This window comes from Rhincodon typus, chromosome 8 (genome assembly GCF_021869965.1).
Source record: "Rhincodon typus isolate 14 chromosome 8, sRhiTyp1.1, whole genome shotgun sequence".
Classification (NCBI taxonomy): Eukaryota; Metazoa; Chordata; class Chondrichthyes; order Orectolobiformes; family Rhincodontidae; genus Rhincodon; species Rhincodon typus.
The window spans coordinates 56809210-56827205 of NC_063339.1; the positions used below are offsets into that span (position 1 = coordinate 56809210).

Below are 17996 nucleotides of genomic sequence, written 5' to 3' on the forward strand. Positions count from 1 at the left end.
AGTAAGTAATTGTTGGTCTCTACTCATGAATCTATTTTCAGATAAATTAAGGGATAAAAATATTGAGTTGAAGATGAAATCATAGTCATGTTGATTTTGTGACAGCTGGATAAACAGTCTTTAGACTTATCAAATGAATTGTGATTACCTGATGGACTTTTGTTTTAATGAAAATACAAAAAATAGTCTCTAACTGCAATCTAATTTAATTCATTATGCAGGCCTTAATTTCCCAGTACTTATAGATGGTGTCTACATCTGCTGTACTCTGACAATGTGACCATATGTTCTGAATTAGGTTCATTTAGAAACTTAGTCTTTTCTCTCTGAAATAGTTTCCAGACCATGAAGAAGTACCTGGTTAACTGACATCTCAATGCTCAAGAAAAGCCAGATGATAGAAATCTAAAATGCAAACAGAAAATATTGGAAACAACTCAGCAGAGTTAACGTTTCAAGTCCAATGTCACTTCTGCAGAATTGTTGCAAACTCCATTCTGAAGTGGCATTTTGATCTCAAAATATTAACTCGGTATCTCCCTCCACACATACTACCAGTCTTGCTGATTCTATCTCCACGCCAAATGGAATTCTCTGGGCCAGTGCAGTCATTGAGATCAAATTAAAAATTTCTTTTAATTTCTCTGTTAGGTCTGCAGTGCTTGGATTGGAAGTGGAGTTGTGAGTGACCTGAACGATCTTCGAAGAGTACATCAGCTTCTGGCAACATCCCTGAGCAAAGTACAAGCTGGGCAGGAAGCACAGAATAAACTGTACAATGAAAGTACCTCAACAATGGAGACTCTAGCTGTACTGAAAGCTTGGGCAGAAGTATGTGACGTATTGTGCAAACTTCGAAATATATTTCTGGTACACTTTTGAAGGTGTCATGACCTGAGTAATCAATTCATCATGAAGGCATAGTGGTTTGATAAAATGGAAGATTGTTGCACAAATAGATTCTAGAAACCTGATATTCAAGGAGTGATTGACCATGACTTTGGCACCATCATTCTTCTTTGAAAAGATAGTTATAAAGTGCCGATTTCATACTTTTAGATAAATGTCTGCTTTCATGTATAAGTACCCCTTTTTGGCCCCTCATCTACCTCAGCCCAGTCCTTATTACCCTTTTGCATCTATTTCTATAGCAAACTCACTTTCATTTTAACTGCCAGTCTCCTCTCATACTTCTCTTTGGCCTTCTTGCTTCCTGCTTCATTTCCTGTTTGTACTTTCTATATTTGATTTTGTTCTGACTTGATTTATCAACCTGACATTTGTCATATGCACCTTTTATTTAACTTTTTCTTGATCTCTGTTTCTTACATCATCATGAAGCCTCATTTTTTTTTACATTTTCCCCTTTGTGGCAACATTGTTCAACTTTAAGCAAGCCATATCCTCTTTAAAGGCAATTGCTCTCTTGCAGTACATGACTCAAATTTGCTTGGTCTGGATCTTTTCTCAGCAAACTGAAATTGAGTCCCCACCCATTCCAATTAATTATTTAACTCTAGATTTCTCTTTATCTTTTCCGTAGTTTGCTTAAACCTTGTGACGCCATGATGAGAGCTGATAACTGCCCATAAATATTTTCCTATTGACTCTTGACTTACCTAATTTCCAGAAGCAGATTCTTCCTCATCTGCTGTAAACAAGATGATACAGAAATTTTTTCAGAAACTCTTCCCCCTTTCCATCTTTTGCATTATTACTATCCCTGTTAGTATTTCTGTAATTTTAAGTTCCTCATAACTAGTCTATCTTTTTTTTGCACCTGTTCGTAATTTCCTGACAAATTTGTAGTAGCACCCGTATTGTTTATTCTAACCAAATAGAATCTGTCTTTGAAAAATCTCAACATTTGTATGTTTGGTTAACATTTTTATGTTTTCTGTCAGGTTTATATAGTAACTATGGAAAGGCAAAAGGTGTGTGCTCCAAAGCAGAAGCAATTCTTGAAGGTTGAGAGGTCTGCTGCTGGTGGCTCGAAGGATGCTATTACAATTGCAGAAGGTCTTCTCAATTTAGTCCAATTAGAACTGGGAACACTGAGTAAACTCTGGCTGGCTGCTCTACAGGACTATGCCCTTCTCACCTTGCCTCCAGAATATGCTAATCAGCTTCCAGCTGAAGGTCAGGTTATTGAATTTTTTTTGGAGGATGCTAGTTTCTTTTTGCTTAAGTATATCAATGTTGCTGAACTCTGACCTAACTAAGTTTCAGCGACTTGAGATGTTCATGTGAATAGCGATCCAATTTATTTCTTTTTTGCTATAAACGCAATTTACTATAGCACAGACTGCTTCGCCTTGCAACTGAAACAATGGCCTAGTGGTATTATTGCTGGTCTGTTGATCCAGGGACCCAGGTAATGTTCTTGGGACCTGCGTTTGAATTCTTCCAATGCAAATGGTGGGATTTGAATTCAACAAAAATCTGGAATTAAGAGTCTAATGATTACCATGAATCCATTGTCAATTGTCAGGAAAAACCCATCTGGTGTCCTTTAGGGAGGGAAACTGCTATCCATACCCAGTCTGGCTTGCATGTGACTCCAGACGCAGAGCAATCTGGTTGACTCTTAACTGCTCTCTGGGCAATAAGGGATGGGCAATAAATGCTGGCTCAGCCAGCAACACCCACATGAATGAATGAAAAGAAAGCTAAAGTTATGTGACATTGAAAACTCAATCACAGTCCCATCTCTGTTGCACTGGATATTGCACTTAAGTGCTGCATCTTAATAATACCCAGTCAATTTTCTAATTGATAGCATCTGATAATGTAGAGTTTGATGTGTTTTGAGAGGAGTGTTGAAAGCCACTCTGAATCTTTATAGAAGGTATATTTTGAGAAGGTAACTTTTTTCCCCCTAAACTATCCTCAGCTGAAAGGATAGGCAAGGCCTTCTCTGGACTCACCAATGCTGTTCTGAAGCTGGCTGCTAAGAAATGAAATGAAGTAATGATATTCCTTCTTTATGAACTCGGTGCTTTGCCAAAGCAGCATTAGTTGGATCATGAAGTCAAGATGAGTGGAGGATGCTGGCAAATTGCCATAACTTGCCACTCTAGAGCACCAGAAGTTTGTGTTTTGGTGGACTGTGTCCCTACAGCACAGTCCTATTTTGATTTTAACTGTAAAGCTTAGCATTGTAAAATGTTGTCATCAATAAGATTGAAAAGTACTAAAACCAAAAAATAAAGTCCAGGCAGGAATACTTATTCTATTTTCTAAGTTAAAATGTTTTAAATGTACCATGGCTCCTTGCTCTACCTTAACCATAATTTAGGGCTCCTCTACACTTGCCAAATTTTTTTAACATTTCCTTCTTTGTCTGAAAGGACTGGCTAACAGCAGCTCTTTGACACATATCCCTTTATATGAGCCCTGATGTTGACTTTGAGTGCAATTCTGTAAAATACAGCTGTTGTCCTAGTTCCACAAAGAAAAGGCATTGAAACCAGAGGGCACTTTGTAACTGATTTTGTCCTTATTTTAAATTAATCAGGCTAATCTTAATATTGCTACTTCTGCCTATAGTGAAATCTGCAGAGACCAGGGAACAAATCTCAGCACTTCCCTGTCTGCATGACTCAATACTGCACAACGTTTCTCGATACCTTTATGACCTTTGACTTGAAGCCTGTTTACATTTGTAGTTTGAAGTTTCCTCTATCAGAAGAGCAAGCTACTATATGTATTAGCAATCTGAAATAAAAACAGAAAATGTTAGAAATACTTAGCATGTCAGACATTATCTTTGGAGATAGGAAACAGTTCATCTTTCAGGTTTGTGATATTTCATCAGGAGGATGGTCACAGACTTGAAATGTTAAATCACAGGCATACTGAGTGTGTCCAGCATTTTCTGTTCTAATTACTGAAGTTTCCTGTCATGGATCAATGTGTCAAATGTTGATAAGCCTATTAAAAACAAAACGTCTCATTCCAATTCTCATTTTCTGCATAGTTGGTTGACCTTCACTGAGCCAGCATGTTGGACAGTACAAATGGCTTGGGCGTGTTGGATTGAGGAGGTGGGGTTAATTTTGATCGTCAGTTTTGCTCCACTTGCTTATTTCTTATCAGTAATTTCTTTTCAAAACAAGTAGCCTCCTGGTGAGAACAAGATCCAGCTTGTTTAGTATCCTTTGTCAAATACAGTTAAATACAGGCTGACATTGTGACAACCATGCCTGGTAAAGAGCCACCTGCTGAAGCAAGAGAAAAATATGTTGTCAATGTTTCTTTTTAAATTGTCAAATCTCATTGTCTAGTAACTAGATTGTGATACGATTGCATAGTGCTTGGAGGATTGTTGAAATTTGTAAGTATTAATGCTCCTTAAACCCTAATATCCAGTTTATATTGAGTTGGCTGGATGATTACGTGAACTTGCATGACTTCTGGTTCTAAAATAGATCCTTTGCAAGGAAGAAAATGCATGCGTCATCTCTAGATGTCCAAGAGAAACAGATTCAGGACCATTGTCACCACCTCGAACAAGGCTGACGTGAATTGAATAATCACTTGGATCGGGTACAGGGATCAGTGTAATATTCATGCAATAGTAAGCTTAGCAAGAAGCAACTGACATAAAGATGCAGAAAATTCTTGACATGAGGGAGAAATATTGCTCTCATATTTATCCTGACCCACCTTATTTAGAATATATTAAGTTCCTTGGTTATATGAATATTAGGGATTCTTTTTTGTCACATTATTGATGTGCCTTAAAGTGGCTGACTTTTACGTGCAGGCCAGTTTCGACACTTGAATTCAATTTACTAGTTGCAAAATCCCTCATTATTTAGTTTGCTGTCTGACATCAACAGAGCATTTGTTTGAAGATAAAATACTGCAGATGTTGAAAATCTGAAAAAAAAACAGAAAAAAGAAGTCATATTGGACATAAAATGTTTCCAAAGATGCTGCCAGACTTGCAAAGTTTTTCCAGCACTTTCTGTTTTTAAGATAATGGGCAATGAAGAATGTTATCAAAAATGTCAGGGAATCCAAGTTCTCAGTCCTTACATACCATGTAAACTGGGATCTTGGTTTGATCGCCAGAATACCATGCCTCCTATTGAATTCATCCATTGAGCCATCGTAGGAAACAAACTTCCTTTTTAGAAGCATTAATTTTGTTCTTACAATTTATCTACTGGAATTTTACTTTATTTTATCTAATAAAGTTAATGTTTTTCAAGTTTTTCCTCAAACCAATAAGTTAATTTCAGGAAACGTTAAGTGTCATTAAACTTGTCATAAATGCTAATGCAGATGTGTTTCATCTTCTATGGCTAGGTGGTGCATTCTATACATCAGAGACCATAGAGGCAGCAAGGCCACATTATTGTAATTCTTGGGCTCCTATTCTTCATGCCACAGCATTATGGCTGAATAGTACAGGTTTTATTGTAATTGACCCAGATGAAGGCTCTTCCCGTCTGTCCAGACCTGTAACTCCAACAATGGGTCATGAATCCACTTTGGCAAATGTAATGAAGTCTCCAGAAGATGTCAACACGGACAGATTCCATCTCATTTTAGGTTAGTTATTCATTTAGTCAAAGAATATTTTTGTCTGTAGGTCGGATTAAAGGATATGTTTCATATGTATATGTGTATATTATAGTTAGAAGGAAACCTATAGACACTGTAAATCTGAACAGAATTTTTTTATCACAGTATTGTTTGCTGAAGTTTACTTAGCAGAAATACATCTTGAAGTAAATGTTAATATATTAGTTAGTTAGAAGGTTAGCTAAAACAAACAAAGCACCTGAGATGATCTATTCTTGTATTTTTCTTTTAAAAGTTGTACTGTCAAATAAACAATAACACAAGTGTGAAAAATAGCAGATATCTAGAACTTGATGCATAGATTTACACATTTGGTATATCTGCAACAGTAGCAATAATAGCCTCAATTTACAAAGCTCGGAAAACATCCCAGTTTGTTTTCTGCAGGTGAAATAAAAGAGGAATTGAGGGAAGTTTTATCAGAACCAATATTTTATTTCTTGTTTCGCGGGCTTTCCTGGCTATATGAGCATTTATTGGCCATCCCAAACGAATCTGGTCTTGAAATACTGCCGTTCCAGTGGTGTGGGAAGGGAGGTCCAAGAGCAGGAGCAGTAGAAGTGCTGTTACTCCATTTCATAACATCTAGGGCCATCTGGTAATACAGTTAGGAAAGAAGTCTTCAGGTAATCTTGTGTGCTGAGTATGTTTGTGTATTTTGTTCCCATTCATTATAAAAATAGTGACTGATTTGGTTTCAAATGAACAAATTGGTTTTGTCAATAATATTGATGCAAAAGGCTAGGTTAAGTTAATGAGCTGAAAAAATATTATGTGCTGTTGTACTTTTTTAATTACAGGAATCAGCGTAGAGTTTCTGTGTTCACCACGACCAGATGTACCAATGGAAAGCATCGTAGCCTGTTTAAATGCTCTGCAGTCACTTCTGGATGTTGTTTGGCCACGTTGTAAAGTAGGAAGCGATCAGGTACTACATGGAAATAAATTCCATCAAATCTTTGTTTACTTCTGCATTGCTCCTTTTTTTCAAAGAGAATGAAATACTTTATTGAGTTTATTCACCATTTTTCATTTAGCTTAAATAAATATGCTTTCATCACCCTTTAGTGATGGTGAGAAGATCCTGGGTTCACATCCTGCAGTAAACTTACTGAATTTGTACTTCTAGAATTCACTTTATTATCCCAGTTTAGAAAGGGGAATTATTACTTTGTACTCTCAATTGTAATTCATTTATTCCTGTTGAAAATACAAAAACATGAATATCTGAGAGATTGATTTTAACTCAATAATATATCCACTAAAATAAACAAGCCACTATCCTGTTTTTCCCAAGCTTGCAAATGAAAGTTTGGGTAACATACTGGAGGGTTAATGTGATCACATTTGGGAAATCTTGAGGCAGGAGTGAAAATTAATAGTTTGCCAGTGCTTTCAGTTTTGAATGAATAAAAAAAATGGAGTGACCAACAGGTATGCTGTGTGAAATACCACTGAGTGAAAATGAAAACCTACTTTTAAGTGACTAATGTTTCATTGGATTGCCCAAACAAATAGGAAAAATTGCTTTTTCTCACCGAACTCAAGAAAACTATTCTGCATTCTAGGATTGAGTTATCACCCCACTGCAACGCCTTTTTGAAGAAAGGTCCCAACCCGAAACGTCAACTTTCTTGTTCCTCTGATGCTGCCTGACCTGCTGTATTCCTCCAGCTCCACACGGTGTTATCTCAGAGTCCAGCATTGGCAGTTCTTAGTATTCTGCATTCTATCCTCTTCTGACTCACTTGGGCTATTATGGCTTTAATCAGATTTCATGAGTGCTTTTTTACTGGTTTCAAAATTGCATTGGATGTTTTCTGTCTTTGCATATTTACGCAATAACAACTTAAATGCATTTAAATTATGAGATAACAAGGTGTAGAGCTGGATGAACACAGCAGGCCAAGCAGCATCAGAGAAGCAGGAAGGCTGACGTTTCGGGCCTAGACCCTTCTTCAGAAATGGGGATCCACTGAGGTTTTTCCTGAGGGAGGAGGGTAACTTCTTCAGGGTAGGCATCCTTAGAAGAGGCTTCACAGTGGGGTTAAAATTGTTTCGGAGATAGTAGGAACTGCAGATGCTGGAGAATCTGAGATAACAAGTTGTAAAGCTAGATGAACACAGCAGGCCAAGCAGCATCAGAGGAGCAGGAAGACTGACGTTTCGGGCCTAGACCCTTCTTCAGAAATTTAAATTATGTTTTGTCACCCTTTTCATTACTTGTTATTCCTGTTTTACAGCAGACAAGTTGCAAAGCAAAGAAATCTGGTTCAGTCTTTGAGCCAAAATATAAGTTAAAACTGACATAATACATTGGTTCCAGACCTGATTTTGATCTTTTCTCCTCTGTCTTTTTCTTTTTTTCTCAAGTCAAGGCCATCCTGCTCCAGTACCTGACCCACATGATTGTCTTTGTGCATGAAAATTCCCAATGAATGTTAATCCATGCAGCTATCATGGCTGAACCCAATTATTTTTTGCTATTATCCACAAATTCATTGAGAGCAAAAGTAACTGGATAATGATCAAGAAGGAGTTATCTGTCTCAATCTTTTGAAGTGATGGTCGACTAATCTGCATGCACATATACAGATTGACTAACTTAGATCTGAGAGCTCTCAAAACTGGCTAAATAGCACCCCTGATGATCCAGATATAACAGTGTGGAGCTGGTGGAGCACAGCAGGCCAGGCAGCACCAGAGGAGCAGGAAAGTTGACGTTTTGGGTTGGGACCCTTCTTCAGAAATGGGGGAGGGGGAAGGGAGCTCTGAAATAAATAGAGAGGAGGGGTGGGACTGGGTCGGTAGGTGGGATGGTGATAGGTGAGTGCAGGTAGGCAGTGGTGGGGATTGGTCAGTGAGGTGGGAGGAGTGGATAGGTGTGAGAGAAGATGGACACCTTGTGTCAGGTCAAGGAGGCGGGAATAAGAGGGAGGATTGGTCATGGGATGAGGCTGGGGGTGAGGAAATTTTGAAACTGGTAAAGTCCACATTGAGACCATTGGATTGTAGGCTCTCAAGGTGGAGTACTACTCCTAATGGTGCAGTTACTTAGAGTTTGGGGCATATAAGTTGTATTTTACACTACTACAACTTTCATGTACTAAAACCTCTTGAGTCTATATTCCCCATAGCAGTTAAATCAAGGCTCACTTTGATATGTCATTCTCTTGACCCAGAGTAGGCACGACTGTTTTCCTGTTTTTCTTGAAATTTATAATGATCTGGAATCATGAAGCACAGCAGAATGTGTTTCTGATTTGTATTTCTTATTTTGACTGACTCAAGTTCGCTTTCATCATGATTCAGTTGAATTGATCATCTGATACGCTACTAAATCTTACAGACTACAAAAATACTGGATTCAACATTTTGATTAGTCCTTAATTGATTGACCCAAACTAGGAGAGTGCTGGTTTCATTTGGTTTGATTTTATTTGCTGATTGAGGCTGCAGAGTTTACAGGCTTATCAATAACTTTTAAATTAGAATATGGCTTCTCAGATGTGTTCCTGATTGCAGTGCACATATGCTAGCATCTACTCATCACTGGATTGGGATAAACTGTGACCCTTGCCTTATCTTTCTCTCTCCCGCCGCTGCATTCACTCCACCGGCTACATGCCATTCCCAAATCATTGTGCGCTGTCAGCACTCCTGATTTAAACTTGCTCTTGAATAACTCTTCCAGGAAAATTGCAAAGAGATTCTGGTTTCTATGAAAAGGCTATCTAATTTGTATCGTTGCCTCTAAGAATGGAAGTATGTTGTGAGAAAACAGGGAAGAAAATGGTGTGGCCAATTCATGCAAAATCAGACAGAAAAGGACCTATACAGCTGTTGTCTACCTCGTGACCAATCTGAAAAAAGCAATTGTAAGATTAATTGAGTACTGAGGCCCCAGTGATTTTTCTTTTCTAGCAGGAAAATTATTCACTTCTTTCAAAATGAAGACTTACTTATTGACATCCAATAATAATATTGACATAATAGTAATAGTAAGGAAGTTGAGAAAAGATTTTTCACCCAGGGGATGGTGCAACTCTCACACTCACTGCCTGAAAGGCTGTTGAATTGCAAACATTCAAGCTGTATTTAGAGCAGTGGGCTGAATACCCTCTCTGTGCTGCAAACATCTCGGCCTATACATAATAATTTAATCTATTCAGTTGTCTGGGGAAAATAAGTCCTGGTTCGCTAATGGTCCTGGCTTCATTATTGCCTTTACTATGTATTCTGAAGTTTAATAGCTTCTTGGTTGGTTGGCTCGCCGAGCTGGTTTGTTGTTTTGCAGACGTTTCGTTACCATGCTTGGTAACATCCTCAGTGCAGCCTCTGATGAAGCGTCAGTGTGTTTTCCTGCCTGGTTTTTAAAACTTTGGGGCCCGTTGAGATGGATTGCCTCACTTCCAGTTTTCCTTCGTAGTGGAATGTGTATGGGGTCGAGTTCAATGTGTTGAAACGCGACAAAACAACAAACCAGCTCAGCAGGCCAACCAACCTCAACACCCGCAACCCGAGCTACAGATCTACTCCAAAAACTTTAATAGCTTCTTTTAGTTCATGCCAGTAGGATGAGTTTATTCACCTATATAAACTGCTCTTTATCATGCTGGGATTGCATTTAATTCATTTTGGCCTTTAGCACAATGAGAAATCTTGAGGGGTGGCAGATTTCTTTATTTTCCATGCTTACATTTTTTTAACTGACATCGGTATGAATTCCATTTTTCTTTTTTGCAGGAGCTTGGGGTGGAATTGTTGAATGTTCTGCATCGATTAATACTGACACGCGAGTCCCCATTTATTCAACTGGCTGTAATTGATGTTGTCGAAAGAATTATACGTGCAGCTCAGGAACATGTGAAAGAAAAACGGAGAAGTGCAGAAGGTGAGTGTTGGTAGACTTCATTAATTGGCAAAGAAGTTTGTAAACTTAGCAAATCCTTTGCACTAAAACTGTTAAGTGTAGCAATACCTTGGTAACATTTATATATGGACATAGAAACTGATAGTTGAATATTGCATCATGCAAAAATTGAACTGCATGTCTGTGCCCTTTATTTCGCACGTGATTTATTCATTTGACTGGATGTTTGAGATGATGAATGGGACTAAAGTCTTGTTACATAGCAAGAGGGGTAAAATTTGGTGGAAACCGCATTATGGTACTTTCAGTTCATAGACGTAATTGAAATTTAAGTTTCACTTTCATCCACTATCATAGAAAATGGCACACTTCAAGCAGCAGTTTCTGCGTCCAAATATAAATATACTACCAATTATTAAATATTCTCATACCAACTAAATACCGAAGAACTTGAGATCACTAGAGCACTTTCCAGTGAGCTGTTTCAAAGGAGTATGGCTTCCTGTTCTCTTCTCCACTCCATTTCCCTTTTTGGTTGCCATGAGAATACTTATTAATTAGTTGAGTACTTATTGGTAGAGAGGATCATGAAAACTTAGAACAAGTAATGTGTCTGCCTAAGTGGCAACTTGTACAGTTAATTTTCCATAGATGCATTGTCACAGTGCCAATCAGTCTTGAATGTTACCTTCTCATATTATGATGTCAGCCTTCCATGTTGTAGAATGATGGGCTGTGCCATGAAAGTCAACTCTGTCTTGAACATTGCCTGGTGTAGCTCAGGAGCCCCACTCTGGCATAGAAAACTCTGCCACATTTAGGGGTGGAAAGCTAAAATCTGCCAGCATTACTATTTCTGAGCCCAAATAATCAAACTTGAAAATACTTATAGTACATGTCCATTCCCAGACAACCATCAAATACAAGTGCAGAGGACTGAAATTCTGATTTTTGAGGCAGTATTGCATATTTAACCACTTCAGAGTTCTTCATACTGGAGTAATGAGTAGTTTTTCTCCATCAGTCAGTAATCTGTTATTTTTTCATAAGTTGCTTTAAAATATTAATCAATAAAGTAATTCATGATACCACTGAACCTGCAGTGAATCTCTCTGAAGTTTGTCCGCATGCATGCTTCATTTTTGTTTTTCTTGTGAACCACCATAAACCAATGTCTCATGACAAATCCATGAAAGTGTGCTTAGCTGATCAGACATGGGCATGTTCCGCAACATCGAATGATTGCCACTGTACATGATTGAATAACCCTGCTTAAAAGTAAGATCGAAATAATTTGTTACAACTTGTATAAGAGAAACAAATTGCCATTTGGCATTGTATAATAGGATTTGTCCTCATGGTCACTATCTCCCATCTACCCAAGACACACAGACGTGATTTCCCATTTTGCCTTATCTTAGCAATGACTGTCCAACATGCAGGCATATATATCGTTTATAGTGTCTATAGTTCATTGTCATCGTGTTCAGCAAACTTGGCGTAAATCATGAATTGAGCCTTGAACATCTTCGTCTGAACGTGTACTGTAACAACTCTTGTGATTCTGTGAATGCCCCAAATTATCTATCAAGCTGTCAGGTTTTATGTCAAAATTACAACAAAATGTGTGTCAATGTTAATTTCATGTACAACTACCACTTTTTGTTTAGTTGATGATGGTGCTGCTGAGAAGGAAACCCTACCAGAATTTGGAGAGGGCAGTGACACTGGTGGACTGGTACCAGGAAAATCCCTTGTCTTTGCAACACTAGAGTTGTCTCTCTCTATCCTTGTGCGTCAGCTTCCACAATTAAACCCTAAACTTGTGGGTGTTCATATGAGCAACGGAAAGCCTCAACCGTTATCCAAGGATGGTGTTAAATTAGTAGCAGCTGCCCTGGGAATTCTCTCTGAACTCGTTTCAGTGTGCTCCCCGACAGGTATGTTGTGCGCACTTATAAGCCGATTTTGTTTTCAAAATGTTGATTTTTAAAAATCTATATATATTATATAAATGTCTATATTTGGCATCTTTTTCTAATTTACATTTGTTGCCACAAGCAAAGTTCACTTGGATTTTGCGTAGAGAAACAGAAAATTATGGAAATATGCAGGTCTGGAAGCATCTGTGGGGGGGAAAAGTTAGTATTCCAGGATTGTGATCTTTTGCCAGAATTGGATTTGAAAAGTTGCAGACCTGAAATGGTAACTGAGTTTTTCTCTTTTAAAGATGCAGCCTGACCTGCTAAGCATTTCTAACATTTTCTGTTTTTGTTTCAGACTTGGAGCATTGCAACTGCATTTTGCTTTTGACTTTGCTAATAATACAAATGTGGAAACTCTGAAGACTTAAGTGAATTTAGCTCTTGAATCTGTTTTTGAAGCATTTGAAATGACCTTTAAAAACATTTTGGCCAAAAATGTTTGGTCAGAATCCTGGAATTCCCTCCCTAATGGCATTGTGGGTCAACTCACAGCAGGTGGACTGCAATGGTTCAAGAAGGCAGTTCGCCACCACCTTCTCAAGGGGGACAAGGGATGGGGAATAAATGCTTGCCACCTAGCAACATCCCACAAATGCATAAAAAAAAATTTCGATCTTAACATTTTCTTGTTCAAGTAGGTATGTCTTTGAGCTGACTGCTGTATTTGCATGAATAACTTGAGACCATGGTTGAGCATATATATTTGACTGAAATAGGAGAATTAATTTCTGTTGCACTCTGTGCCAATAATATGCACGAAGAAGCAGCTTAGATTTGTGTGCCTTCTGGAGGGGAAGGAAATAATACACTTACTCAAAGTATATTGAACAGATTGAGTTATTGGGCTTGAATGGGCACCAATTTGCTGTAAATCCCTTGTGTCCTGACTTAAATATTTTAATTTCATTCTGGATCTTTGTTTTTGTTTTTAATTTTGAATAAGGAAAAAAGATTCCAAGGAGCCTTAACACTACCACTTTTTTTATTGTAAAACAATGCAGTAGCAATCAATAGTATTTTTCAGTTAAAATTTTCAGTTTCAATATTTGTGATTTCAAAAATATTATGTTCCTGTATGCATTTTGGGAAGACAAGTTATTTAATCCATACAAACATTTCAATTTAGAATACAAACTTGTCAATCAAGTTCAATGCGGCAATAAACAAAGGAATTCCTCCTGGTGCTTTTACAATAGTTCTTCTTGATAGAATAGTAACTCCCATATCTGCCTGGGGATAAGGTGGGGAACTGCAGTGAGCCTCAACTTGCACAGTGTTGATGTCTAAAATCATCTAAGACAAATACTTTTGATTATCAGCTAACTCTGACGAGAATTCATAGAAAACATAAGGCTCAGCTGTGACATTACTGAATAGCCTGCCAGCACTTACTGCCTTTGGGCAGGTATCTAAAGTTTATCAGCATCCATGAAGGTGGCAGGGCAAATTGATTGAGTGGTTAAAAGGCCTATGGGATTCTGGGATTTGTAAGTAGTAGTATAGAGTACAAAATACACAGATGTGAATTCTTGATTAGAAAGGAGGTGTAAGATTAAGAGAGACTGCTGAAAAGATTTGAGAATGGTTCTAAGGTTGATAGGAGAAATGTGGGCCTGCTCTCCTCATGGAAGATTTGATAAAGGTGTTTAAGTCATGGAATTCGCTAACACAGAAAGTGGTTGAGGCCAAAACATGGCATGATTTCAAGAAGGAGTTGGATATAGGATTTGGCGCTAAAGGATCAAAGGATATGGGGGGGGGAAGCAGGAACATGTTTTTGAGTTGGGTGATCAGCATGACCATAATGAATTGCATAGCAGGTTCAAAGGGCTGAATGGCCTACTCCTGTTCCTATTTCCTATGTTTGTTGTAAGTGGTGTAGACCGAGTAGATAGGACAAAGGTGTACCTTTGGTGCAAGATTGAGAACCAGAGGACATTGTAGGTGAATGACAAAAGAACCAAAGGTAGCATGAGGAAAAGCTTTTTATACAAGTGGTTAGGCTGTAGAATACATTGCCTGAATGTTGTGCAAGCAAATTTAATCAGGGCTTTCAAACCATAACAGGACATGCACCTGAAACGAGAACATTTGTTAAGCTACAGAGAAATAATGAATGTGTGGGTTGCTGTTGCAGGAACGTACCATGTGTCATTTAATAAGGTTGTCATGTTTTGGAACTGTCTTTAATTTCATATAAAATGGAGGAATGAAGGTGTCATGTGACCTATTCTGAATTCTGCTGACAGCTAGCTGCAGTGGTTTGGTTGTTAAAGATTACGATGGGGACGTTTTTAACTGGGAAGAAAGAAGGCGGCATGGTGGCTCAGAACTGCTGCCTCACAGTGCCGGGGACTCTGGTTCAATTCCACCCTTGGGCGACTGTGTGTGTGGAGTTTGCGCATTCTCCCCGTGTCTGCGTGGGTTTGCTCCAGTTTCCTCCCACAATCCAAAGATGTGCAGGCGAGGTGGATTGGCCTTTTTAAATTGCCCGTAATGTCCAGGGATGTATAGATTAGGGGGGTTATGGGGGGATGGGTCTGGGTGGAATTCTGAGAGTTGATGTGGACTTGTTGGGCCAAAGGGCCTTTTTCCACACTATATAGAAAAAAAAGTAGTATTCATTCCTATGAACAATAGTCAAGCATCTGTACTGATGGTGAATGAGCTCTTGTCTCCAAGTGCCAGGACAATATAAAGATGTCATATTTTGTGAATGGATTTACTTGAAACTATTTAAATTCCAAACTTAATTTTAACTTGAAACTATTTAGTTATGTCCTGTTAAAGATTAGCTAATTAGCATTTTCTGCCTGGGTACAAGACCTATGTGATCCACATTGCCAAAAAAATGGATTTTGAAAGTACATAGGACGTCATTGTAGAATTGGCTTTTAGAATGCTTTCTTAAAATACCATTGAGCCTCATGTTCAGGATCAGTCTGCAAGGATTCAAGAAAATGTAAGCAGCAGAGTAATAGAGGTATCTTGTCCCTATGATTTGTTACTCATGAATGTAGGTGATAACTCATGCTCAGATTGCAGAAACTGGGCTTCTGATAATTTAAATGAAACTAGAAGATTTGTCGAGCTTTAGCAAAAAGGAGTAATCTCCAATTTATCCCTTAATGTGAAAGCCAGTTCGAGGATTGGAAGCTATCAAATTTAAGAAAGGAGAAGGAAGAAAGCCCTCTGGAGATTGGGTTATCGGATTCATTTTGGACTGATCCAGGAGAATAGTTTCCCCATAGGGGACAGTGTCAAGTATAACCATGGATGGGGATTTTCTATTTTAAACATTGAATGAGGGTTTTTTTTTCTGTTGTTTAGAGTTCCTATTCCTTAATAAACTAGTGCTTGCTGTTCTGCTAGAAGAGCTTCAACTTGATATGTGAGATATGTTTCTCTCCACAGGTGCTGCCAGACCCACTGAGCATTTCCAGCATTTTAAAATTTTCCTTCATTTATCCAGCATCTACAGCATTTTGCTTGCGAAATTAGTCATGAGGATTTCAAATTTCTTTTTAAAAGATATCAGTTTCTACAAGGACTGTAAGAATAGGTGCAGTAGTCTGGATGCTATCTCTGTGCTCTAGCCATTCTTTGATTCAGTGAGCTAATCATCATGCAGTTTGTTTGCAATTCATCCGGTATATACCTGAAGCTACCTCAAAAGTGGCTCCAACTTTGATTTCATTTCAGTATGTTAAGTATATTTTCACTATATTGTAAGCTGTATTGTTAAGGAAGTGAGACACGTTCCATAAATGTCCTGCATCCGATAACTACATTACTCGATGACCGAGAAACAAGATTTTTGTGAGCTGTATGAGATTAGTTTTTCTCTCAGCTGATATGCTTCACTTCAGCTTGATAGAAGTAAAAAATTGACAAACTTAAATAATCACGCTGTCAGAAGCACTATCGTAAATCTCAAGATTATCTGTCAGGATTTCATCATTATTGGTGAATTAAAATCTAACTGTGTGAATTGTTGAGAAGATTTGCATGATCAGATATCATACACTGAAATAATATATTCCTTTATCATATGCAAATTCATATCTGAACCATTGGAGATGCCTATAGTGTAGCATGACAAAATCCAATGTATGATGTTATGGCATGAAAGCTCCTCCAGCGATCAGAGATGGCGGCAGCAGACTCTTCAAGATGGTGGTGCTGCCAAGACAACATCCGCAGCCAAAGTAGGACTCGTGGCCTGGTGGCGGCTTGGCCTGGCAGCAGAGCCAGAGACTGTTGGTTGTGGTGCGAGTGTGGGTTCAGCAGCATTCGCAAAAGTGGCCCAGCAGCAAAGAGATGATGCCTAAAGTGTGGCAACTCCTGTGTTGGTGGGGCAGTGGAGGCCTCCCTTTAGGCTAGGTGCCAGCATGGACAGGGTCAGAATGATTGATATTCTGAACTTTTTACTTTTTTATTTTTCTAATTTATTCCTATGACCTATAATGCTGGACTATTTATTTCTTTACTTTTCTAACTTTTTTTTGTTTCCTAAGAATTTGATCTTGAGCATCTGTACGTAGATACCTTTGTAGTTAAGATGGCACTGTAATGTGGCAACTGTAAACTTTTCACTGTACCCATTTGAGTACATGTGACAATAAAGCTAATTCAATTCAAAATGCTGGGAATAATCATCGGGTATCTGCATCTGTAGAACAAGAAATGAGTAAAGAAAGAACACATTTTGTATGGTGTCGTTAACATAAAATAACAAACAAGTATTATGAAGCAAAAATTGATGTCAAACCACATGAGGAACTATTAGAAAGTTGACAAAGTTTTGTCCAAGAAGTATGTTTCAAGGATTGTCTGAATGGAGAAAGAGATGGAGAGGCAGAGATGTTTCAGAGGGGATTTCCACTTTGACAGCCAAAGGCATTGAAGGTGGAACATTTAAAATTAGCAATGCTCAATGCCATAATTGGAATCCAGATATCTCTCTGAGACTGAGACCTGCAGGAGATTAGAGTTGGGAGAAGCAAGGCCATGGAGGGATTGAAAACAAGGATGAATATTTCAAGTGTAAATTCTGCAGTTTTCATTTTTTTCATTTGATTGTGAACTGAATTGGGAAAAGGGTTATTTTATAACAAAAAAATTAAGGAAGGAATTGCAGTACATTTATAAAGCACATCACTGAAACCAATGCTGAAAATAGTGAATGCTGGCAATCACAGACAGCATCCATGGAGAGAGACAGCAAGCAAACATTTCAAGTCTAGGTGACTGTGTCAGAGCCGAAGTGAAGTGTGGAGAGGGGACAGCATCTATGCTATCGTTTGGAGGGTGTGGAGGGTGGTAGGGGGATTGTGGTGGTGTTGGGGTGCTGAGTGCTGGTGGAGAAAAGACATTGGTAGTTCTGATTAAGTGATTGGAGTGTGAGAATGGCGGAACAATGGTGTGTCTAACAGCTAGATTTGAACGAGAAGACAGTCCATTGGGGTGTAGAGGACATGGTAATGAAGAATATTACAAGTAAAGGTAAATGGAAGAAATGGGGGAGATAGTAGGAACTGCAG

The 17996-nt window shown here is 38.4% G+C and overlaps 1 protein-coding gene across 1 annotated transcript in view; it reads left to right on the forward strand.

The window, feature by feature from the left end:
• The window catches only part of LOC125483778 (HEAT repeat-containing protein 5A-like), a 45543-nt gene that overhangs the window by 10071 nt on the left and 17476 nt on the right, over positions 1-17996 (forward strand). The window contains exons 7-12 of the mRNA XM_048600431.1: positions 652-831; positions 1905-2139; positions 5317-5562; positions 6396-6523; positions 10342-10489; positions 12139-12408. Of these exons, the coding sequence (XP_048456388.1) occupies positions 652-831; positions 1905-2139; positions 5317-5562; positions 6396-6523; positions 10342-10489; positions 12139-12408 (1207 nt within the window). The remainder of the gene's footprint in view (positions 1-651; positions 832-1904; positions 2140-5316; positions 5563-6395; positions 6524-10341; positions 10490-12138; positions 12409-17996) is intronic.